The sequence below is a fragment of the Megalops cyprinoides genome, chromosome 14, assembly GCF_013368585.1.
Source record: "Megalops cyprinoides isolate fMegCyp1 chromosome 14, fMegCyp1.pri, whole genome shotgun sequence".
NCBI classification, from domain to species: Eukaryota; Metazoa; Chordata; class Actinopteri; order Elopiformes; family Megalopidae; genus Megalops; species Megalops cyprinoides.
Window position 1 is genome coordinate 19,561,718 of NC_050596.1, and position 24,657 is coordinate 19,586,374.

The 24,657-nt window shown below is 46.5% G+C and overlaps 1 protein-coding gene across 5 annotated transcripts in view; it reads right to left on the reverse strand.

The window, feature by feature from the left end:
- Positions 1–24,657, reverse strand: part of adarb1b (adenosine deaminase RNA specific B1b) — an 88,531-nt gene that overhangs the window by 16,538 nt on the left and 47,336 nt on the right. For 4 of the 5 annotated variants that reach the window (XM_036545810.1, XM_036545811.1, XM_036545813.1 and 1 more), the window contains 2 exons: positions 14,261–14,313; positions 4,679–4,705 (listed from right to left, as the gene is read on the reverse strand). In XM_036545810.1, coding sequence (XP_036401703.1) covers positions 4,679–4,688 — 10 coding nt within the window. In that variant the 5' untranslated portion in view covers positions 4,689–4,705; positions 14,261–14,313. The remainder of the gene's footprint in view (positions 1–4,678; positions 4,706–14,260; positions 14,314–24,657) is intronic. The other variant, XM_036545814.1, reaches the window with a different exon arrangement.

Here is a 24,657-nt window from a genome sequence, read left to right on the forward strand (position 1 = left end):
CCAGACCTGGCCACGGTCACCTTGCCAGAGGGGAGAAACAGTGGCGAGCGTGTACGACCTCTGATCCTACTTTAGTACTCCAGCAGCAACAGCTGGGGCAGGAGCTGAGGACGGAGAATCAATACTACACACTACATGTACAATCAAACAGCATTTTTAGCTTTAGTTATTTTAACCCTTTAACTGGCTTCTCTGCCATTCTTGACAGGTGCACTGGCCTCCCACATATGCCAGCCTGGTACACCCTGCCTTTGTTGCAGGTTGTGGTCCACATTTTGGACTTTGTCTTAGAGGGGTTAGTGGTATGATTACTGCTATGTGCGCAAATAGTTCCGCTAACTGTGAGTAGAATTATTCACAGACAGTGCTAGCAGAACACAGGGAGAGCAGACACAGCAAATCCCGAAGACACAGATCACAGGCATGTACTGTTGTACAAAAAACAAGTGATGTATGACTATACAATGTGTATAAACATCATGGAGGACTTACTTGCAGCTTCATGAAGTTCTGTAAAACTTTTTGTAGCCATGAGAAGCTCCTAAAACAATGCTCTACCAACCATGAAAACAGGCCAATGAAACACACACCAGCACAAATTATGACATCAAATCAAAGCAGATATGCTGAAAAACAGGTAGAACAGATTACTCCGCGATGCAAGAGAAGAACTAACTACCGTCATTTACAGCCTTCTGTCTTCACCCCTTTCTTTCTTTCTTTCTTCACGGCTGATGCTCTTTTAGCTAAACTAAACGGGATAATTAATCTGAGCTAATGGCGGGTGACAGCAAATAAGATGGTGCAATTATTATCCCATTATAAGATTAATTTTCCTGAAGCAAAATTAAAGGGGCCGAAGGATGTCTTGCTTGTTTCCGCATTCATCTTGCGGAGCTACACTGAATTCTGCTGAGATATCAAACAGCCACACTTTACAGATGGGTGCTAATGGGCTGAGTTTGGATTCTGGGTTTAACGACTCCAAATGGTGGGTGCTAGTGGCTTCGAAAGCAGTTTTTTTTTTTTTTTTTTTGAGTCCAGAAGTCAACAAGTGCAATATGACTGCAGTCTTCGAGTACAGTACACATTTGTGACCAATGCAGAGTGATGCTTCAACTTGGCGGATTAGCAGATGGCATCTGAGCATGAGAGTCATACCAAGACCAAGGTCTCCAGGAGTCAGAGATAGCAGTCCTCTGGTTGGATTTAGCTATCGTTTGTAGTTCAAAAAGCCTGCCCTGCACTTCACAGTGAGATGGTTCCTATGGAAAAAGAGCAGGGGGTGCCAGAGTGGTGGAGCAGAAATCCACAGGTACAGTAAACCAATGGGACTTGTGGGTAGGGGCAGCTATGTCTATAGAACCGAGCTAATTTGCTGGCAGGGTGCTTTACATTTTGCCTAGGTTTGCACAGAAACAGTACACACAGTGAAAACCCTAATATTTAAACAGGCATTACAAAGTCTGCATGAGTTACACAGAGAGTGGCACTAACAGGTTTTTAAAGCCGTTGAAGGGAGACTGAGAGGCCATTATCACTGCACCAATCTCCACACTGCTTGAAGAGAGGGGACCTAGGAAAGAGGGGGTCCAATCTGTCTTGCAGTCCCACGCTAGTCAGAGGTAGAGTATGTGGCACAGAGTGGCATTTTGGCAGGGGGAACTGCAGCCTCCCCAGCCCAGAGGCAATGAGCATAATACGATGGAGTGAGAACAGGCATTTTATTTAATGCTGAGAAGATAATCTCTCTGAGCTCATAACCTGAGTTGAGCAAACTGAGGGAGCGGCGAAAAACTGAAAGGCTTCAATACACAGCCTGTGAGGAGATCTGGAATGTCAACAATGAAATCTGACTCAACATTGTGCCCCTTAACAAAGAAACTGTCACTGAGCACTTCACAGAGCATTACAGAAAAGTTATTCAAAACTGACAAATACCACATGAAATTTACCAGAAAAAAAGAGCAATTGTACAACGACAAAGGACCGTATCAGTTATGTGCAGACTAGGATATAAAAGGTTGCTTCTGATAGGAGTTTGTATATTTTGTGGAATCACAGTGTCATTTGCTTTGTTACATCCACACAGCCAACCAAACCCTCTGATATCATCTGTACATGCTGGAAAATGGAGAGACAAACAGAAGCGTTGAAGGGCTGTTGAAGGGACAGCAGGAGGGGTGATGTGGGAGCGTAGAGGGCTACACCTGCTCCTCTCTGGACAGAGTCGATGTGCGTTCCACTCTAACCTAACCCTAACCTTAACCCTAACCCCTCTAAACTGCTGCCCACTCATCCTCCGTGCCACTGATGGAGGTAAGCAAACACAGACCTGGACATATTCGTTGTTCTTTATCATTCTGACTCACCTCGCCCTATTCAGGGAAATATAACAGTCACGAGCCAAGCTACCCTTCTTTTCGGTCTGCGCTCTTATCTAATCACCACGCAGCGCAGTGCCACAGTTCGTTTCCGACTGAGACCTTTGATAGTGGAGGTCAATGTGCTTCAGTTCCTCAGTCAGGTTCTCTCTTACAGGCAGAGTAAGAAAAAACAAATATTCCACTTCACTGAAGCCTTTCGAGAGCAAGAGACAGAGACAAACAAATCTAAAATCTATTACTTTGAGAAGGCCGTGTCAGCCTTGCCATCCAGGTTTCCGAATCGTCACCACCAGATCTAAGATTCAATTTTGCATTTGCTGGACTAGTATGCATGTTTTCCTTCCTTCACATAGCCGCCCATGTGTAGCACGATTCGACTGTGTATAAGCATAATTGTGTAAATTAACATTTAGTCAAACAGGAGGAGAAGAGACAGTCATTTAAAAAGCCAAAGGTTTTAAATAATAATTAAAAAAAACTTTCATTTTGGCATAAATGCACTTGCCTATCAATGCAGGTCTGCGAATAATGTTGCCATCAGTACCTTGCCATCATGTGTACCCTCTGACTGCAGTCAGTGTGAAAGCAGAGGAGATGATGGACATTTCAGGATATGGTGCTGCCGTCAACCAGACAAGTTTCGGAAATGGAACTGCATCACTGAAATTTCTTAACAGTGCACCCACACCCCCTTCAAATCCCACCCCCCACCCACCCCCGTTTGCAGATCAACATGATGAGTGCAGTTGAGATACACAGGGGACTTCCACAGGGCGTAACGTTAATGAATGAATGACTGAACAAAGATTCAAAACAAAATGTCATTTTCTTCAGTGACAGGCTATGCATCTCTCCCAGCACAGAGTTATGAATGTTTGATGCCGGAATCTGTGTCCGTCCCACCAGGGTGGTGATGCTCTCAGTGTATTTTAGTAGCGGCGCTGGAGGGGGCCCCCTCGTAACGCCTGCTCACCCCAGCAGTCTAAGTCGTCATTATGGTGCTCGCAAACCCGACCTTTCGGCTGGCTCTCTCATAAGTGGAACGGCACAAAAGTTCTGATTTCTGCTAAGCGTCCTCTCTGTTGGCGTGCCTTGTTAAAATCACGCGTGTGATTCATCAGAGTGCTCTGGAAGTGTCAGTTTATCATCTGAAGCCTTTCAGAGCATCTCATAAGGAGACAGCCAGCTTGAAGCTGTGCAACGCCCCCTGTCAGGAGAGCCCCACGCTCAGAGACAGCTGTTAGAGACAGCTCCGATGAGACACTTTTCATTTGTTGCCAGCTCAGCTGAGGAACACAATTTATTGTCTTGTGGCATTAAATACTTTGATGGTGAGCGGTCCACCATGTGGGCTACTTTCATGAAGTATAAACTGGGGTTAGGGTTAGGGGAGGAGGGGAGTAGAGAGCTCCTGACTATGCATTCTTCAGAGAGATAGAGGATAAATACGCACGTTTCAGAGAGGGGAGATTATGAATATGTATTATTTATAGACAACATGAATATGAATTCTGTAGAGTGAGCATGGATCTGAATTCGTTACCGTGGTTTTATGTCCGATCCGAGTGGTCTGTTTAGGCCGAGAAATATGCCCTTTGTGCTGAGACTTGTGTTCAATTCTCTTAATCATATCAACAAAAAATCAATCAAAAAATCAAAATTGGCTGGCAACAGTGTAGCATAGTGGTTAAGGAGTAGGACTCATCACCAAAAGGTTGCTGGTTTGATTCCCTGCTGGGGCACTGCTGTATTACCCTTGGGTAAGGTACTTAACTACACCTCAACTACACCTAACCGCTAATCTCACATTCACGACCTGGTTCAGTCTGACTGGCTGAATCACATGCATTGGGTGACTGAATTAGGTGGCAGTGGTTTTGGCAGTGAGGTGATAGGGTTATCTAACAGGACCTGGAACAAGAACACTCTAGGGTCAAATCCTGGGTAAATTATTGTGGTTCCCTTGAGCAAGACACTTACGCTGAATTGCTTCAGTAAACATTCAGCTGTCTGCATTAGACAACATGCAAAAGGTACCCTGTGTCTGCTCTGCTAAGACATTTCAAAATCAGTCATTTTGAAACGAAAGTGAAGCAAAGGGAGGCCACAAGGGCATATGAAGGCCTCTAGGGCCAGGAAGATGTGGATCCATTCAGACTAACAGTAATACTGAGCAGACACACAGCTAAACCACTCTCTCCATTTCTACCCTGTGTGTGCACAACATTTAGTTGAAACACAGGTAAACCACTACATCCCCCATCAACGTGTCTGAGCTCTACAGTACATACCTTCCGTCATTGCTTTGCCGGTGACACCTATGAAAAGAAGAGGAAATGGTTAAAATTCTGAGCACAAGTCACACTGCTGCCTGTAAATTGTGCTCCTATCTGTTTTCCCAAGTCATACTGCTGCATACTGTCTTCCACTTCGCAAACACACATTTTCAAAAAGCACCAGAAATCTTTCATATCTGAGAAAAAAACATATTAAAACTTATCAAAAAGAATGATCTCCAAAATTATGAAATAATATTGAGATGGATCACACATTCATATTGATAGAATGATATCAAAATATAAATTTTTTCTCTGAGATCCCTAACATCTCTAAGTTCTAACAGGTGTTTGTCAATAGCTAGTACATTTCCCAATAATGACAGGCTGCAGATCATTCAGAGAGAGGTAATTACCACTCAATACACAGAACGCATTAGCAGACCCCAGCCATAGCCCACGAGCGGCGAGAGAAAGGGCCGACGCTGATGTATGTGTGCTGCAAACAGAGGGAAGGTGACTTGGACCGCAGTGAGATTGTGGACTCGCAGTGGGATGCTAATGCTGACAGACGGATTCGGGAGTTGGGACGGACCATCAGGGGGAAACGGGGTGCCTCTCGCTGCTTACAAAGCTCTCAACCATCGGAGGAAGCAGCTCGGCTTCTTAGGGTCTGCCTGAAATAACGTCTTTCAGAAGCGGTGAAGTCACTCGAAACCTGCAGTGCGTCAGCATAGAGGGCTGTGCTTTACGGTGAGAGATAGGGAGGCTGAGACACCCCTGCAGTTCACACTGCATGGGGGCAGAAATTCAGTTTGTGCTTCACTGAAGGGGCTCTGCAGCAGGCGCCTCAAAGAGAGGAGAAGCAGCTCCGGTCGTCAGTTCCTCAGCTGAAGTCAGCTCTCTCTTCCTTGCTTTCTCTTTTTCCCTCTCTCTCCCTGCGTGCTTCACTCTCTCCTTCCCTCCCTCATTCTCCCTGCTTATCATCATGTGTGTAACCTAGACCAGGTCGCGGCTGGGTTCACACGCATAGCCTTGGACCACCTGTCTGATCGGAGGGCCACAGAAGAGGCTGGCCGTCGCTCTGCCTGATCAAAACCGACAGCCTGTGTAGCCCAGGAGACCTGCCGACTCCCCGCCTTTCCGTCTGGCAGTGCTGCCACAACACAGCCCTGCACTTCCAGCATGCATTGTGTTATTCAATTTCTGCACTTTAACGACCCATTATAGATCGGAGTCTGTCTCACACTGACATAAGCAAGCTGGCAAATTCGAGTCATTCTTTAAATGCCTTACTCTCCTATTGTATGAGTGTATGAGCACCTGTTTCTGACTGAATTCCTACAGTGTGGGGTGACAGCACAATAAGAAAACATCAGGCTGCGATCAATCAGCTGCACTAACCTTCACAAAAGAGCTAAATGTGGCAGGTGCCCTCAGTGCTACATGAACAATATAGTAACTCCAGCCAATCAGATTACAGAGCGCACCTTACTGTCGAAGTCCCATCAAAGCAGTAAACAACTAACAGAACACAACCCAAAATGAAATAGGTTTCGCCTCCTCATATTAAACCACATATAATTTGTCTGAGCTTTTAACAACAATACCTTTTAACAACAAGGAAGCAACAAGATCTCAGAAGCCTAAAATTTCTGCTCCTCTCTAAGGGAGGGGGGAACTGTACAGGGAGGCAGGGACCTCCAAAGTAGGTCACGGACGCCACTGCTGCTCAGCTAATAAAAATCATTTTCTCTGCTCTTCAAGGACGTTTAGTGCCTGCCGGCTCTTTCCCATTTTCAGAGGGACCTGTAAAATCTTTGTGACAGCTCTGATTTACGACCTGCCCCCCGGTCCGTGGAAACTCTGTATCGATTGCGCGTGCGGTTTCTAGCCCCATCTCGCCGGCAGGAGTGGGCACTGTGTCACATGGGCGTCGGGGGCACAGTCGAGTGACCCGCAGCTGCTCTGAGCCCACCGCTTAGCAGCCAGGGTCTGGGACACTGCAGCAGTGTCCCACCCCGGATATGAACCTGCAAACCCTGAGCGGGCAAAAGCTCCGTGCTAGTGCTGCTCCGTAATGCTGCCCCCAGAGCCTCTCCACACCGTAGCACAGATGCTGACTTTAACTGTGCATTGGAATACATCATCTGAAAACGATTTGTTTTGCTTTCTATACTATGAGCAGCAACTGACAATTACATTCATCCATTGGCTCGCATGCAAAAAAAAAAAAAAGCAAAATGCTTCACAGGTGACCTCCTTTGAGATGACAAGATCCTCTATCTGCAGACACACTTACTGCTTTGTTCCACTACAACAGCTTCTCCCTCAATTAGCGCCAGCTGCTTTATGCAGAATACTAATCAGGTCTCATAATGGCTTCTAATTCAAAGTAAATTTAATTCTCATTATTCCGGCAGAGGGTGGTTTCGTTATTTACCCGTGCAGAGAGATTACAGAAACAAACAAACAAATCATCACTGAAGAGGTCTGTGAGTAGTATTCTTTGCAATTAACACAAAAGAATGTTGCATCTCTTTCCAGGCAACAATGGAATAGCTCTAGATGAGATCAGACTAGCAGATCCGATGAGGACAAAACCATTTTGTTAGAGATTTTGGCATTCCATAGTCTAATAGCACACGCAGCTGCATGTGCACAAACACATACATGCTTTGTACCAGTATACCACAAGATGGCAAGAATGAAGTTGCTTCTTAAGACAGCTCAGACAGGTTACAGCTTCTGAATAGCTTGTGAGAGAATGTTATCAGTTACTATAGATTTAGAGTGAGTTTTTAGAAAGGAACAGGAATATTTCAGGAACAGTGCACGCTTGTTTGCATCAGAACAGTCCAGGTACTCTCATCTGTAAGTTTTTCAAAAATGCATATACTAATTGATAACCTATTCATGTTTATTCCAAGGTGGGGCACTGTCATTGAACCCCTGAGCGCTGTACTTATGCTGACAGTAAACGCAGTGAATTTCCTGAGTAGCATGTAAAATGTGAGCTATGCAATCTATGCAAGCCGCTGGATAAAGGCTTCTCATACTCATCTCACCTCATACAAAAGTAAAAATATAATCCAGTCTACTGTTAAAGTTTCATTAACTGGGAATCAAAGATTATATTTCATGAGGATGAATGCAGTCAAAGTCCAGTCATATAGTTGAGCATCCATTTAATTAATCCTTAGTGGTATGACCTGCCAACAAAATACACTCATAAAAATGCAAGCAGGCAGCAAAAGAATACAAATGCCTGCATTTTCTGTTAATTTCTCAAAAAATGTGCCGCCATCATCTGGTGGAAATAGAATTAATAACGGATGCAGGACTTAGACTGTTTCACATTCTATCCATTGCTTAGTTAATTGGCATTCCATGGTCGCCACAGCAAAATGTTGATGTCTCCTGCTGAAAGTTGCTTCTCCTAAAGAAGGACGAATGGAAAAGTTTCAGTATCTCAGTAACTGAGATAATTTGTGCACAAGGGCCGAGCAACCAAAAATATCAAGTAATCTGTCCACCCAATCAGAATGCAATAGCTGCTTTTCATTACATAAGGGACAAGCAGTACAGCTCCATCTGTAATTAAGGGCAGTCCATGCACCCTTATCTCATAGTATATGTGCACATATGCTATACAGAATGTAAGACAACGTGCAGTATGTAAGAATGGCTGAATGAAGCAGGTAAGCAAGGTTGTTATACATGTGTGGGGAGTGGATTTTACAGGTAGAAGTATCTGCCTTCTCTAAAAAAAATGACACAAGCATCACCCCACAGGAACTCGAGTGTGTGCGCTGGTTTAAGTGCATATGCACACTCCACACTTCACATACACACAGTCCACAGTGCTGGAACAATATTGGTATTTAAATTGTTGTAGATCAATGACTAATTCATGAAAAAACATAAAAGGAGAATCTAGCTACATTTTGTGCATCCCACAGTGCCTAGCACAGTTCCCCTTTTCACTGTAATCTGTTTCTCTTCTCATATTCGATCACAGGAACAGCACTAAAAAACAGCTTGAAACTGTTCTAGGTCTTCCCACATCTTACATAAGCTAAAATCATAGGGGATGAATAAATAAACACAGTAAATAGAAAAAAAAATACTAAATAGAACACAACTTTAAATATGATGTGTGCCATTTACACTTAGGTCTGAAGTGTTACTTTGTACAAGGCTTTCAACCAACAGAGAACGCAGGAAAACAAACTTTACCCGCAGGTCAGTTGCGCTCTGTAAGCCAACATCATAAAGTTTCCCATCAACTCTAACTGTAACACAGATGCACTGCACAGGTGAGCGCTGACAGACTTAAACACTCCCCAGACTAATGAGCCTCAGGCTGATGTCAAATACAGCAGGAGCTGACAGGGCATCAAAACAACAAATAAATGACAGAGGGAAAACTTACAAAAAATAAAAACCTGCCAACTACTGATAAGAAACGAAGAGCCGACTTTAAACGTTTGACAAAGTCCTTCTCAAAGTGGCATTTGGAATTAGGAGCGGGATTAGGGGCAAGATGCATCCTTTCGGCGTTTACTCTGGAGAAAGTGGGGTGCCTCATACTTCCCAGAGAAACACAAAACAAATGCTTTTGATGCTTCCTCACCAAGCATGCACCTCAGGAAGTTAAGTGTCTAAAAATGTTGGAGCCCAGATGCTCTTAGCCAATGGGGATCGGCTGCTTTTCCATTGTAATAGGTCACACAAATAAGTACAAGGGGGGATATTTGTGATTGCATAGTCATTAAACTCAATCACCTAAGAAGGGGGTCAGGAAATGATTTTACATATTCTCCCACCCCTGTTGTTTTTTTTTTTCCCCTCTGGAGAGTACACACTGTGAAGGACTCTGTGATTGTACTTTCCTGATAGCACAATACTAGACTAGACAAACTGACTGACTCACAAGCATGAGAAATACTGAGTCCTCAAGCTTTAGTTTAACTAATGGACATGAAAAAGTAGTCACAATCTGTACTAATCTTTATTGGAGATGTTGGATTTATAATAGAATACCTGCAACCCATGTTGTCTGAAACGAATAGAAAAGTTATCTTGACTTTCAGCAGTCACAGCTTCACCAGTATTGTTTCAGAAGACAGGACTGACTGTTCAACAAAATGTAATTTGGAAACGTGAGCAGTTTTTCAACAGTATTCAACTCATTGATAGCAAAAACACGCAGAATACTGAGAATACTATGTCCTCCTTCCTGACAGCTTTAGAGCCAACCGAAGTGATGGCACTGCACAGTTCACTAAACACCCATGGCTTTGTTGTATTTAGGCCAGCTCCAGGTGGGTTGCAAAGCTCCCAGAGCAGAATCCGACCTGGGACTCAAAGCTACCACCCCTCCCTTCTTAAATACTTCTCCTTTTTCACTCTTCTACCTGGCCCTCCCCATTTCACCCCACAAGTGAAAGTACAGTCCATCCTGGCAGAGAAAAATGTATCATTCAATATGTTCCAGCAGTTCACTCTGCAGAGGAATACATTATACATCATCTTCCTCCCAAACCTTCATTCACATTTCTATTAAACAGCACCTCTTCTGTCTTATACACACAACACACAGCTTGTGATGACCACAGAAATGCAGCACAATAACAGGAGTAGTGAGTTTGTATTACTCTAATACTGAATTCTGGTGTTTGGGTTAAAAGATATATTCTTTTAACTGAAAAAACAAAAGGAGGTATGACAGCACTAGCCGTGCTGTTCTGATTTCATTGGCCCACTCAGAGTGAGAGCATCATTATTCACAAGGTTTCTCCTTTGCTTGTGACAAAGAATTCCTGCATGCATTGAGTAGGACTGGGACCCCTACAGACCTCTTGCTATTTACAGTAAAACAATACAATAAACCTCACTTCGCTGCATCACAAGGCCCTATGAAAGTTATAAACTACTGATGTTTAAATAAAAAAAACAAACACAGTCTGCTACTGGGAAGAACTGAAGGACTGATTAAAAAGAAATGTAAATGTACCGAAAGAGAAATATACATTTTTAAAAGCTCATAAATTTTGTACAGAAAATGGGAAGCCACTTTCTTTCAAATCTTAACAATACTGACAATAATAGAATGCCAGCCTATGTCATTATTCCAGTTTTTCTGGCCAATAGAAAGCTGTCCCACAGCCTGCGAACTTGCATGATTAACTTTCTCCACACAATACTGCAGGGAAGAGCATCCAGTCATTAGACATACATTCCCTGTTCCATGAACGGCTCAGAATGATAGCACTGTCCAACCATAAAGCTGGTACGCATAAAGCCACCGCCACACCTGCGAGTGACACAAACCTCAGGGACGCAAGACTGAACTGCTGCATGCCGGCTGTGTCTCAGACCCTTCTGCTGCAGTCTGGCGTTTGAACCAGCTGCAATTACGAATGTCCCCCATCTACAGGACTGCTGTGGTGTGCAGCATCTTAACACTGAGTTCAGCTACTTATTTCAGCATGTCTAACAACTGTACAAAGGAACAGCATGTAATTCAGTTCCATTACCAGAGTACCCAAAGACCCCATATTCACTCTTCACACACATATGCACACACACCTACACATACAGACAAACAGGCGCACACATGCACATACACCCATGCATGCACATCCGTACAAAGATGTACACAAACAGACTTATGTACAAATGTGTGCACACACACACACAAACACACATACATACATACACAAAGACACACACACAAACACACATGCACACATGCATCCACCCATACACACACGCGCGCATACACACAAACACACACACACACACACACACACACACCACTCAGCCTATGAGACAGAGGCAGGGAGAGCTACCTTTGCGTTCAGAGCGTTTCTTGCGCCTCCGCTTGGAGCGCCTGCGGATGAGGCAGTAGTAGGCCCCCAGGCTGTGGGAGCCGTGGAGAGACAGAGCCATGCTGCACTGGGTTCCACAGAGCACTCCTCTGAGCTCTACCGGAGAGTAGGAGAGTCTGAGCCGAGGTGTCGACTCCCTCTCCCTCCCTCCCTCTCTGTGCCTCTCTACTCTCCACATGAGCCGCACAGCCCCCTCCAATCTCCCTCACAACTTCATGGGGGGGGGTTAGGGAGGAGATGGGTAGCCCCCATGCCAAAAGACAGTGACACTGTCGGATGCATTGATTCAGAGCATCTCCCAGCTGTCATGTGGACACAGGATGGTTAACCCTGCGTGGTGTGGTTTAGGTGGGTGTAACTGTCCTGTAACTCTCATCCCTGCATGCATATCTCAACGCCTCCCTCCCACAGCAATCCCAGTCGTCCTCTGACGCCCACCACGCCTCCACAGATGCTTTACACTCAAAGCTCACTATTCCGTGTGCTGGTCTTTGCTCCCTGTGCTGGCTGTGACCCGGAGTCGACTTCAGAGCACAAAATCACAGCACTGGGTAATCAGAAATGACACCGCGCCACTTCCTGTCCCCTCTCCCGCTATTGTTTGTTCTTAGGGTCAACGGGTGACACTCACACGTTCTGGAATGACAATAAACACATCCTTATCCTTATCACTGGCACGGAATCACGCCAGTGACAGGTGCCCCAGGACGGCGGACCAGGTTCGAGGAAGCCAGCTGAATGGCTCCTGTTACCACACATCTCTTTCCCGCAGTGCCCTGATCCGAGTGTCTCCCCTGAAAGGCAGCAGCAGCAGAGGCACCCCCACTATTACACCTCTACATTACAGAGGCTCCCAACTCTGGTGTCAATGCCACAGTGCCCCCTGCAGAGCGGCACCTCTTTACACCACTGGAGCATCCATCACATGAAACCACGTTGCACATTTCCAATATACTGTATCCAATCTACTGGAAACATGAGAAACTCCACGAGTTGTGAAGTTGCATTTACTGTTGACCATGAGCTTCTACCTCCCCCTAGTGGATACATTCTACAATTCAGCAGTTCTGAACCAGCACAAGTAAATCAAAAACATTATCCAATTAAAGAAATATCAGTTACAGCAATAGATTCAGCATGAAATCCGACAAATACTAACATTTTAAATACACTATAACTAATTAAATATTTCCTTACGGTTCTGCCAACAAATTTAGTCACTGCCCCCCTGTGAAACCCATCGGTATTGCAGGTTTAACTTAAATGCACCACTTTCAGTGCAGGCTCTCGCCAAGATTCTCCACAGGACTGCTTTTCAAACAGCTGTCCCACAAGCTACAAACGACTGTGCTACACTAATTCAAGAGCTTGCACTTTTCTGTATTTCTTATTTGCCTTCAAGCTGTAATTACTCCCCTGATCATGACAATGTTGTTCAATTCCACTGAACAGATGCGCATGCACCTGGGACCCTGCAGCTAATCTCTGAAGCTACTCTCTTTTTGAGGTCTTCAGCAGTGCACAGCTGCAGATGACACTTCTTTAGATTATTATGCCATGTAATCAAACACCACCAAAATATCCTCAGTGCATACAAACATAAAAGTCATCTTGATGGAATATATGATCTTGGAGATACAGTTTAATTCATGATCAAAACTATAACTCATGCAGGCAGGTTTCAGCACACTACGCTAGGTACATTTTTGCCATTTCACAGTTTTATCATATCTAGGATATAATATTGTGATAAAGGAGACCACCAGACTGAATAATCAATCATTTTAAATGAGGAAATTACTCAGCTTAACTAGCATAAGGGAACAGCACATGATCTCATACTGAGATTGTACATGGCAAGCTCTGTGATGCATGTCAAAAACACGATCCATTCCTTTTACAAAGCCTAATGTTAAACCTTCAGGTATCAATCATTATTTTTTAACCACAACAAAGAAAAGACCTTCATATCTCATGTGAATGTTTTAATAGTCACAATTCTGTGCACTGGAAGATTTCTCTTGTAAGTTTCCTTAACTTTTCATGCACCTGGTAAGAGGAAGGGAGGAGTCGTGGAGCATGCCACTCAAAATCAGAACATGATTCTGATGAAACATGAACATGACATTAACTGCTGGACCAGAGGCCAGAGAGCCAGTCTGTCCTCAAAGTGGAGAAAACACAGTCAGCCTGGTGCCAATCAGAGGATTTCTGTAGTATAGTAGTCCTTCAGTCCACACCCTGGTCCACACCACTCTGCTTATACTTCACTGTCAATCCTTGCATTACGTTACATTATTAGCATTTCGGCAGACGCTCTTATCCAGAGCGACTTGAATAAGTTGCATGTTACCCATTTATACAGCTGGACATTTTACTGAGGCATTTTGGGGTTAAGTACCTTGCCCGAGGGTACAACAGCAGTGCCCCAGTGGGGAATCTGGCAACCTTTCAGTTATGAGTCCTGCTCCTTACCACCATGCTATGCTGCGGCCGCACAATCACACCTGCTACTAATTGTAAATTGTCCCACTGCAGTCTTCGGCTCTTCATCGAGCCCAGGAGTTTTGTACTGATGTGTGTCTGTGCGTGCATACATGCATGTGTGTAGATATGTATTTGTGTATGTATGAGTGCCTTTATTTGTATGTGCATGTGCTTGTGTGTTGTGATAATTTATGTACTTGAAGATGCTCCACACCTGGCTTACAGCTGCAGCCCTTCCCAAAAGCACTCCTGCTGGATCCTGGTGACCTGCAATACAGAAAAGAAAAAAGGAAGAAAAGTGAGCACCTTTCACTAAGGTCTGATTTCCTCTAATCCAGTCCACATTGTGTGGAAGACTGATCTCAGCACCACCCAGTCATGACAATATCCAACTACACCACTAGAGGGCACACCAAGCCCACACTGCTACAAATCCTTGGCATAAATGTGCATTAATGTCTCAGGTCCAAAACACACAGTGTCCATCTGCCAGACCATTACGCTCCTGGCTCTGCTTTAAACTCTGAGAGGAGGAAAGATTCTCATCTTTTCTCACAGCTGTGTTAGTTTTACAGCATAAGTCCGAGAGCCATGTGAGATATAACTGATCAGAAAGTACAAAATGCACACATAAAACAGCCATATAAAAATACCCAGCAAAATTCCATCGGCATGTTACCAATCTCATTTTATTCTCCACTAAAAGCTGCATTCTTTTCCCAGAGCTGTAAAGAGCGGTTTTGAAAGAGCAAAGTCCATCCTGAAGTCATGTGGGGACTCTGTCCGGACTCTACCCAACACTTCTGTCCACACACCCTCGCCTCATCTTCACTTTGACCTCTGACCTCTCCGCCAAACCCACACCTGGGCCTGACCTTCAATTTGATCTTCGATCTCCACCTCACACTCACTTGCTGCGTGACTTCAGCCCTCTTCCCCATAGCCCAACCCTAAACTTCAGACACTGCTTTCAGCACTGCTGACCTCGTGTTCAACCCAGACCCCCACAACAGTGGCCTGCCCCTTCTGGCATAAATGTGTTCCCTCGCTGCTCTGGAATGGTTTTCACAACACTTGAGCAGGAGTACGACGTCATGAAAAAAAAAATCACACATGACTATGACAGGTGTTTCTGTGCACATCATGTGACTTACACATTCGAAGGGCAGAATGTTCTCTCTGACATCACCTGACAGCGTAGGTTGTCTTCGGCTCACTGATGCAAATGCGCTGGTATAAGAATAATCTCCCTCAAGGCTCCCAACTGGCTTGCAATGCACAGGGATTGTCTTTGGTGCAGGCTGAGCCAAAATAGCCCGAGCCATCTGCTAATGCTGACCAGGGGACTAAAGCATGCCTGGATCAATGTAGTGCACCCCAGAGTGACGGGCAACAGTGCAACGGAATCTATCCTCCAGGTGGTGCCCACTTCACTGTGGTGCACTGTGTGGCATACAGTGCAAAGAACAGCCATTGGCTCCATGTGAGTGCATTAGAGGAGGGCTCTGCACGAGCGCAGAGGGTGTAGTAGTGAGACGAGCCTATCAGGGTGGAATAAAGGATAGAGAGGATAAAAATAAAAAACGATAAATTTCCTTGTGCAAAATAATATGCAGATATACAACAGAAAGTTGGAACAAACCATCATGGCATTCAAGCTACTCAACCATCACCACAGTGGACATTCCATGGAAAATGCAAGGACATGCCAGAGTCACGCGACACTGATCACTCTGAACGGTACCATGAAGCACCCAGAATATGACCAGGAGATGGCGATCTTGCACCTTTAGATTCATTCTAGATGTTTATCAGGGCTTTTTAAAAACACATTCACTTGATCTGAATTGATTTCAGCACGATACACCCTGTGAGTTAAGTGGTTATAATTGTACATATCTGAACAACTTTAGTACTTTTTTAGCCGGTTCCTCATTACCAAATGAGACAGACCCTGTCATTTGTATTCAGTCACAACAATCACTTTACAACACAACATCGTGTCCCAGCCACAGCCTGACTGTCAGAAGAGATCCTAACCATTCTCTGATGTCTGAAACAGGATATATATTTAAGGAGATGTAAAAGACCCCACAAGCTGAGCTACTCCTCTAAGTGCAAGGCTGAAGGAAGCGTAAGCAGGCTTGGGTCGATGAATGAACAAGCAGCCCACATGAGACACAGTACAACTCGGGCCAAGATTTCTTTATTAGAAACAACCAGGAACTAAACAGGGCCCAACCAGGGCTAAACCAAGAGCTGAACAGGGCCCATCTAGAACAGAGCCAGTGCTAAACGAGGGCCCGTCCACAGCAAAACTACCGCTGAACACACCTGCCCACTCTTTCTGCAGTCCAGCAGGTTTTCCTTACCCTACTGCTGCAGTGAAACTCAGCCACTTAAACGGTGTTGAAAGAATATTAAAGACATCACACCCAAGCAGAGGACGGGAGAAGGAAAATTACTGCCGTGGCCCCGGGGCGCAGACTTCGGATGTGTAATTTCAGCTAATGGGATATTAAATTCAGGAAAAGGCCTCTCGCTCATGTCTACTGCTCCTTGGGTTTGTCCCCGGCGCGGTCAGGCGGCTTGCTGCTGATGGTGCAGTCCGAATGCAGATGTTTAAGCATTTATTGCTGCTGAGATGCTCTGGTGAGCGTGCGGGGCGTGTGCTAAGGTGATACGCTCCGTTAATTAGCACAGCCACAGTGCAAGGCCAGCAGCATCAGGCCTGCTGACGGACGGGGGGGGGGGGGGGGGGTTGACTATACTCTGCTGTGCATGCAGTGCCTCCTGTGTGAGGACCCTGGGAGAGAGGAAGTGGGGATTTTAGGGATCTCAGAGGGGGGGACAGAACAGGGTCACGGGATTTGAACGGAGGAGGGACACCGGCAGGCCATGAAGCTGTTCCCCAACCTGTCCCCCGCCCCCTGCCCAAGTGTTATCGACTCACACACCCAGGCAGCAGATGTGCTGGCCCGTTAGCTGACAGTATTAGCACTGGCCCCCCCATTTCAGTTCGAGGATGCTGACCTGCAGAATCATGACCTTGGAGAGTCATGCACAGGTCCATGTCGCACCTGGGAAGACACGGCTTCAAACACTCTGCAGCACAGAACTGCACACGGATCCCCAGGGTGGGGCTACCTCACCACCAGACAAACCAGCTCCCACCCAGTACAACTCCCCTGGCAGAGACCAAACGTATTCACTCTTAAAACACAGCTGTAATTCCCACAGCGGATGACAGCGCTCATTCTCTCCCCCTACAGCGAATCTCATCCGCGTCCCCAGACAGCCTGCGCGTGACAGATTTGGGCTGTATGTTTGATTGCATCCCCAACCCCACCCCCACCCTTCCCCAGGCGCTGAATCCAGGTCAGGAGTCTGGAGAGATGCCAGGACCGGATGAGCACCCAGCTGGGCATCACATCTTAGGCAAGTCCTGCCACCAGGACACATCTGCCGCACCGATGCCAGGCTGGGTACCAGCACCAGACCCCACTCCTGAGACAGGAGGGCCCAAAGGGGGAGTGGGCTCCTACTGTCCATGAAACTTATCCCAAATCACTTTTCCTCTGCTCCACACTCAACACACAGTGGCATTTGTCTGTTTGTGTGTAACAGAGATTGTGTTAGGTCACACTTCTTGACAGACTCTTTGTGGGGAGGGCAGCTGACCCCCCTTGTTTCCACACAGACAGGATTGTTTGAACCCCTCAGTTACATACTCCTTGTCTCTCTCTCTCACACACACACACCTAAACATGTACATACTGTCTGCCCTCTCTGTCTCTCTCTCCCACACACACACACACACACCCTGTCTGCCCCTGCCCATACACACACAGGCAGCCTGTCTGACCTCTTTCTCTCACAGACTGTCTGACCCTCTGTCTCTGTGTCGCTGTCTGTCTGTCTGCCTCTCTCTCTCACACACACACACACTCACACACCCAAACACACACACATACAGCCTGTCTGACCACTCTCCCTCTCGCACTGATACGAAACTGGGGTGAAGGGTGAGGCTGCTTGTTTTCTGAAAGTTTATCAGTGTTAGATGGAACTCTCAGAATGACAAAAGCATCAAAGTGCGCTGCCAAAAAAAACAATCTGGCCTTTCTCAAGCCTTAGAGCGGCTAGAGGAGAGCTTTCCCTAATCGCCCTCAGAACAAGAGCAACAGTGTTTGCCGCTGTGCCTGCTGGGAGAACACCCAGAGGAGTGTCTGTACAGAGATTCATTCATGCAGTCTGTCAGTGGGGGTGTAAGATCTACCCCAGCCTCCCTGCACCAGCGCCGACGGGCTGGCAGAGGCCCCGCCTCCTCTGGCACGGCCCTGTCGTTGGTGTCGCCCCGCCGTGCGTCCAATCTGTCCATCAGCGGGGGCCGTCCAAGCCAAACACTGCCGTTTCCCGAGCGCAGGAAAAACCGAGTCTGAGGCCCCAGTCCTCCGTTATCATCCCCAGGGAAAACGCTGCCGAGCAAAAGAGGGGTATAAAAAGTGTTACCGCACGCTAAAGAGCCCCGAGGTCTGAGCCAACATCCATGGCCACGTAAATGCCGCTGTCCTATCTGACCCCCACCCTTCTACACTCTGCCCCCCAGGCCTCTTGCTCACAGTAAGCCAGTTGGGGGGGGGGGGGGGGGGGGGGGGGGGTGGTTGGTCAACCATGACCACTGCTTCTGATGGAAGCCAGTTCAGGGCGGAGCTGAGCCAGGAACAGAATGTTCCTGCCCACAGCCAGGCGGCCACCGTGCAGCTGAGGACCCTGGGCCTTTGTGCCATCACGCCAGGCCTTTATCATCGTTGTCTGAGACTTCAAGATTTCATTTCCAGTAAAATTCTCATGAAAATATCAGTGCACTCACAAAGAAAAATTTTTTTTTTTTTTTTTGCTCTTCCCATAAAACAGCAATGCCACAAGGAGGACGGCAAGGAGGTCTGTTCTGTGGAATCATCTTATCTACAGAAGGGTAGGGACAGGATAATATAAGTGCCATCATGGTTACAAAATGACAGATACTGCTTCATGGAAATACGACTATTCGTAGAACTTGGTTATATTACCATCATAAAGAGGACACATGTGAAGGAGAGGTCTGCTCTGAAAGATTTAAGTGGAGGTACGACCACAATATCGACTCGTGCCGACAACCACATGCTGACGGTCAGCGTTATAAATGTCAGAGTCTTTATCGTGAGACGGTGATAATATGTTTAGAGAGGCCACTCACATTTCCATTTCCACGGCCCTCGTGGGACAGGTTTTCACGGCCAGCACGTCAAAATCAGCTCCCTCGTCACGGACGCATTCCGTGCTCCTTCTCTCAATGACAAGGACGGCCACATTCTATGCGCCTTCGTCGACAACTAAAGACAGAACTGCGGGCTTAACCAGTCAGCACACTGCGCTCTCCATTCCCCACACTGCCGCCTGATAACTGTGTGTAGGGCGCCGGCAACAGACAACGCAAACTGGCTGCTAGAATATTCTCTGCTGCTTCTCTCTGGGCACGCCACCAGCTCTGGATGAGGGGGTTACCCATGCAGACGCCCCTCCGCAGGCGCTGAGGCGGAGCAGGAGCAGATGTGTGGAGGCCGTTCCGAGCCCCGGCGGCGTCCTCTGACGCCTCGCAGTGCATCGTGGGTAGTTCCGCTGGCACGGGGCTCGTGTTCTGAGGGACGAGCCCAGTGCTCCTTGGTTCTCACAAACAGGCTCCCACTGGCTCTTCAGCCCAAATCTAAATTAGATGTCACAGTGTGCAGAGCCAAATTGACTGCAGCAGTAGGGATTGGCTGAAATATTACACTGGTTAAATCATGACTTCAGATTAAGTCCCAAACATTAATGTGTGTTTTATCTCTAAGTTCGACTCCCATGAGGGAAACCACAAGTCTGTGAAATCAGTTCAATCTATTCTTTCCTCAATCAATCTTTTCTTCTGAAATAGATCCACATGGTTCATTCACTACAGCTGACTCTAATCAGATAAGTGCCTCCTGCCACATTTCTACACATCTTTCATTCGTACACATGGTTACAAGAGGGCTGCATTGTTCTTCTATTAAAAAATGAAGCAAGGCAAATGACTACATGTACGTGTCTGCTCCGCCCCTCAATCAGGTGCATTGTGGGAAAGGAGCTGTCAGCAACCAAAGCCCCCAGCCCCTCACCCTGTCAGCCTACAGTGAAGACTGAGTGATGTCATATCAGATTCAAAGCAGGTTTGAATTGTCCTCCCACTCATAGCCCACCTCCTTACACCAACACACCTGCCATACCTATACACTTGCACAAAAAATAAACACACACATACATGGACACCCAAAGACACAGCCACACAACATATTTGCGCACAATCGTCCCCAAAGAACTGAAGGAGCTGGTGAGAGGAGAGCGAAAGAGACAAGAGAGAGAAAATAGGAAAGAGCAGGTGAGAGGAGAGCACCAGGCTGAAGTGTCCCATAAACGCTAATTCAATTTCTGCCTCGAACTAAGAGGAGGACACAGGAGTAGCTCAACAAGTGACTGGACACAGAATGCCAGCTCTCATATTTCATACAGGCCTTAAGAGATGAGGCCCCGGCGCCTGAACCGAAGCCCGAACTCCTCTCCCTGCTCACTCACCACAGCGAAACCATCAACAGCACTTCAAGCGCTCTGTCCCGCGTGTCCGACCGATCCCGCGGCCGTGAAATCCACTTATGTTTCAATACTTCGGAGACGTCTCGGGGAGCAAGGAACTTGATTACATTATGGAGTTGTGACTCAGGGTTGCGGATGATTCGGTTTACGGCCAGCGGTGGCTGAGTCACCCCCTTTAAATCACATTTTCTCAGGGGCACACAGACAAGGGAGGACACGCGGAGGAAACGAATCCTTTCAGCGCCCCGTACGGGACGCACGGCCTCACCGCCATGGAGGTGCAGAGAGGCATCTGGATGGGTCCGACACTCCCACAGAGTGGGTGCGCTAACCTATACATAAACACACACATTTACTCACGCACCTACACACATGTGCATGCATGCACATATAGAGGGTCACTTGACCTTGCATACCCACACACTTACTCGCTCACACACAGACGCACACGCACACATACAGATACACCAACAGAGTGTGATTAAACAGGACCCTTCCTTCTCTGACAGTGCCCCCGAACAGAATCTTAACATGACAGGCTGCACACGCTGGCAGAGACAAGACCGCAAGAGGCTTCTAATTCCCGTTAACACTGGAATCTGCCGTGACACAAACACACAAACAGCCCCTCCGCTTCCCTCCTGCCCCACAATGCTCTGTCCTCCCATAACACACTGCAGGACCGTGACCGTGGCTGAGAGATCGGAGCTGAGGGGGAAGCTCGCAATGCTGCGGACACAAATGCGGAGATCAACAAACATCACCTTCAGATATTCCAATAGCAGAAGCACACGTCTGTTTATTTATCATGTTTCAATAATACTCCTGTAAACATTCGTTAACATGGCCAACCGTTTATTATTCAAGGGGACCAGCAAACAATAATAACTGAAAATGAATGATAGTACATATGCACACGTAAAAAATGAGTTAATAATTCATCATAACGGTCTTACCCTTCTGTCTCATCATCAATAACAGTGTATGAATAATTAATAACGTGCATAAATGATGCATGGCCTGTTGTGCTTTTGAATAGCTATGAATAAAAAATAAACACACGAGGGCTCGGTGTTCTCCCCTGGCTGGAAAGAGCTTGCTCGTGGCCCACAGTGGCAGGCTTTCATACTGTCTGGGGCACAGCAGGAGGGGGGGGGGGGGGGGTGGAGGGGTGGGGGGCTGAGAAAAGGAGATGAACGGACCGCAGTGGTGCACATCAGCCCTCCAGGGCCTTCAGCCAGTGCTGTGTTTCAGAGAACAGAGGGTGTCCTCTCTAACAGGAACATGTCCACCCGTGTGGAGATCACCTCACTTCCTCTGTGCTGACTATACCTTAAGGGTAAACTCAGTTCAGCTGTGGGGAGGCCTCCCAGGTTACTTTGTGCTGATTATATAACCATTATGCAGAGCAGAGGCATGGAGATCTCCTGGATTCTCTGTGCTGATTTTACAAACTTCAGAATGGACTCAGATCAGTGGTGCAGAGATCTCCTGGCTTGTCTGTGCTGATTTTATAATCTTCAGAATGGACTCAGATCAGTGGTGTGGAGATCTCCTGGCTTCTTTATGCTGATTTCATAATCTTCAGAATAGACCCAGCTCAGCGGTGTTGCGATCTCCTGACTATTACTAAGCCGCAATATTTTAGGCACTAAAATATTAAGCCCTCCCTGCCCCACTCTAAACCCCGTGCACCCCTGAAAACGGCCCCTCCACAGCCAACACCTAATCAACCAGGCTGCCCTCTCCTGCTGGCTGTGATAACTATGTGCAAAAACGAGAGCGGCCAGTCGTGTTCTGACCTGGAGCTGGACCGAGACACACACGGTTTCAAACAGCCTTTCACATGCCGGCCCCCAACCACCACATTTACAAGAGGCTATTAAAGTGAAAATGCATGTCAGATTCATTTTTGCAGAATTATTATTTTCATCCCCAGGGGGGCTTCATGTTCAATTCAGAACGGGTTAAAGTGCACGCCGGTAGCAGATTATTGTTAATATTATTCCCCAAGATTATTTCAGACAGCATTGTCTTCGCAGCAGCCTCTTTTAATCTGGCCTGCTTTATTAAAAGAAGCGCCCAAGAGGACTCAGCAGAAAGGAGACATCGTAAAGAAAAGCAGGCCGCAGGAACTTTAATTACGCATCACTTCCCCCCAGAGCACACCTCAGTAAAGCAGCCTCTTTTATTCCCATGAGAGGAGAGCAAGGACAACGCCGGCATCTTTGGTCAGCGCGCAGGAGCGGAGGACGAGCCTGCCTGCAGTACTGGGACGCGGTAGCCAGAAATAACTGGCTAATGGTCTCTCCTCCACAGACGGGGACCGGGGTCACGCGCTGCTCTGCTCAGTGCATCACCGTGCGGGTCACGCCGCTGCATCACGAAAAGGCAGACGCCCACTGTGCATTTCCGGCTGCCTTTTTCCATGAAGACGGAAAGGGCTTATTTAGTTGCTGAACAGATATTAAATCTTATCACATCTCCAGGTGACCCCCATGGCTTTCAAGTTTACAGCATACAAACTCAGCAACCCTGCCCGGCAACAGCCTGCAAGGGATTCAATCCCATGAGCCTCTGGTCAACAACCTACTACACTGTGGTTTGTTATCACAGCAGTGCCCCTACATGTCTGACAGGAGTCACAGTGATTCCTGGAGAGGATAGAAGCCTGTAATATTGGGCTAACAAGGGTCTGCCCTGCCGGTCAGTGGGACCAAATGAGGCTCCTAGGTATGTGTGACACCCTTTTCCTTATACAGGTATGAGCGGAACACAGAACCCTACAGAACCCCTACTACATTCCACTGCAGACTCTAGATGGGCCTTGGATTGAAAACATTTTAACAAACACCGTAAAACATAAGGCGTCTGACTCTATGTTCCAGCCTGACTATAAAATAAAACTTTTCAATACGATCTTTCTGGGTGCCAAATCCTAGTGCGAGACTATCAATAATGAAGAGAGCGACAGCACTCTTTGTTCAAGTGTGCTTTCTTTTAGCAAGTTAGCTGTATGAATAAAAAATAATAAAAGCCTTTAGGTGAAGACAGAGGCATGGTTTTCATGATCACCTCCCACAAGCTCATAGGGTCATAATTAGCCCCTCGCTGCAAATCAACGGGGTAGTGCGTGTGCGTTTGTTTTCTCGAGGGTTTGTGCTTCCTTGGAATGGCTTCCTGATGTTTTCGCTCCATTTTAACATCACACACATTGCAAGGGGAACAACAGCCTGTAAAAGCTCCTAATTGCTAGGTTTCGCAATTTACCACATATTTCTCTAAAAATACAACAAGATTTATCAGACGAAAAACTTCCCTAAATGTCAACCTTATTAACAACGCTCTGAGAAACGCCCTTCAAAGATTGCCGCAAAGTGAGACGGAGGACATGGCAACACTAAGAACAGCAACACCGGCTTACAAACTACTGTTGCTTGAGGCAAATATAAAAAAAATGGCTGTTCTAAACCTCTCACAGTGGTAAAAGCAGGAGAAACACTGCATACGCACTCATACAGACCCACTCTTTAAGAGGAAACTTCGCCTCAACAGCTCCGATCAAAGTCAGCTTGTTAAAATATGCTGACTGGGATGGCGCGTATGCCATCCTTGATATTTTGTGTTGGCGGGTGCACAGACATACCATGGAGAATATGCATACGAATCTGTGGTATCTAGTTGCTCAAGTTATGTCCTGTCACCTTCCAACTGGCTGAAGAATAACAATAAAGTCTTTTGTCAAGCTGCAAACATCCTAAATGCAAGCATCTACTGACAGAATGCCATTGGGTTAACAAAAGAAGGCCTGTATTTCATCCAATCATATTAAGTATGAACATGACGAAGCAGACTATAAACAAGGTAATACTGCGTCTGGGTATGCATGCTACACTAACAATGCTTGTCATTGTCACAAGTAAACCACAGTTTTCATGTTTCATAAAAATCTTGAAAAAT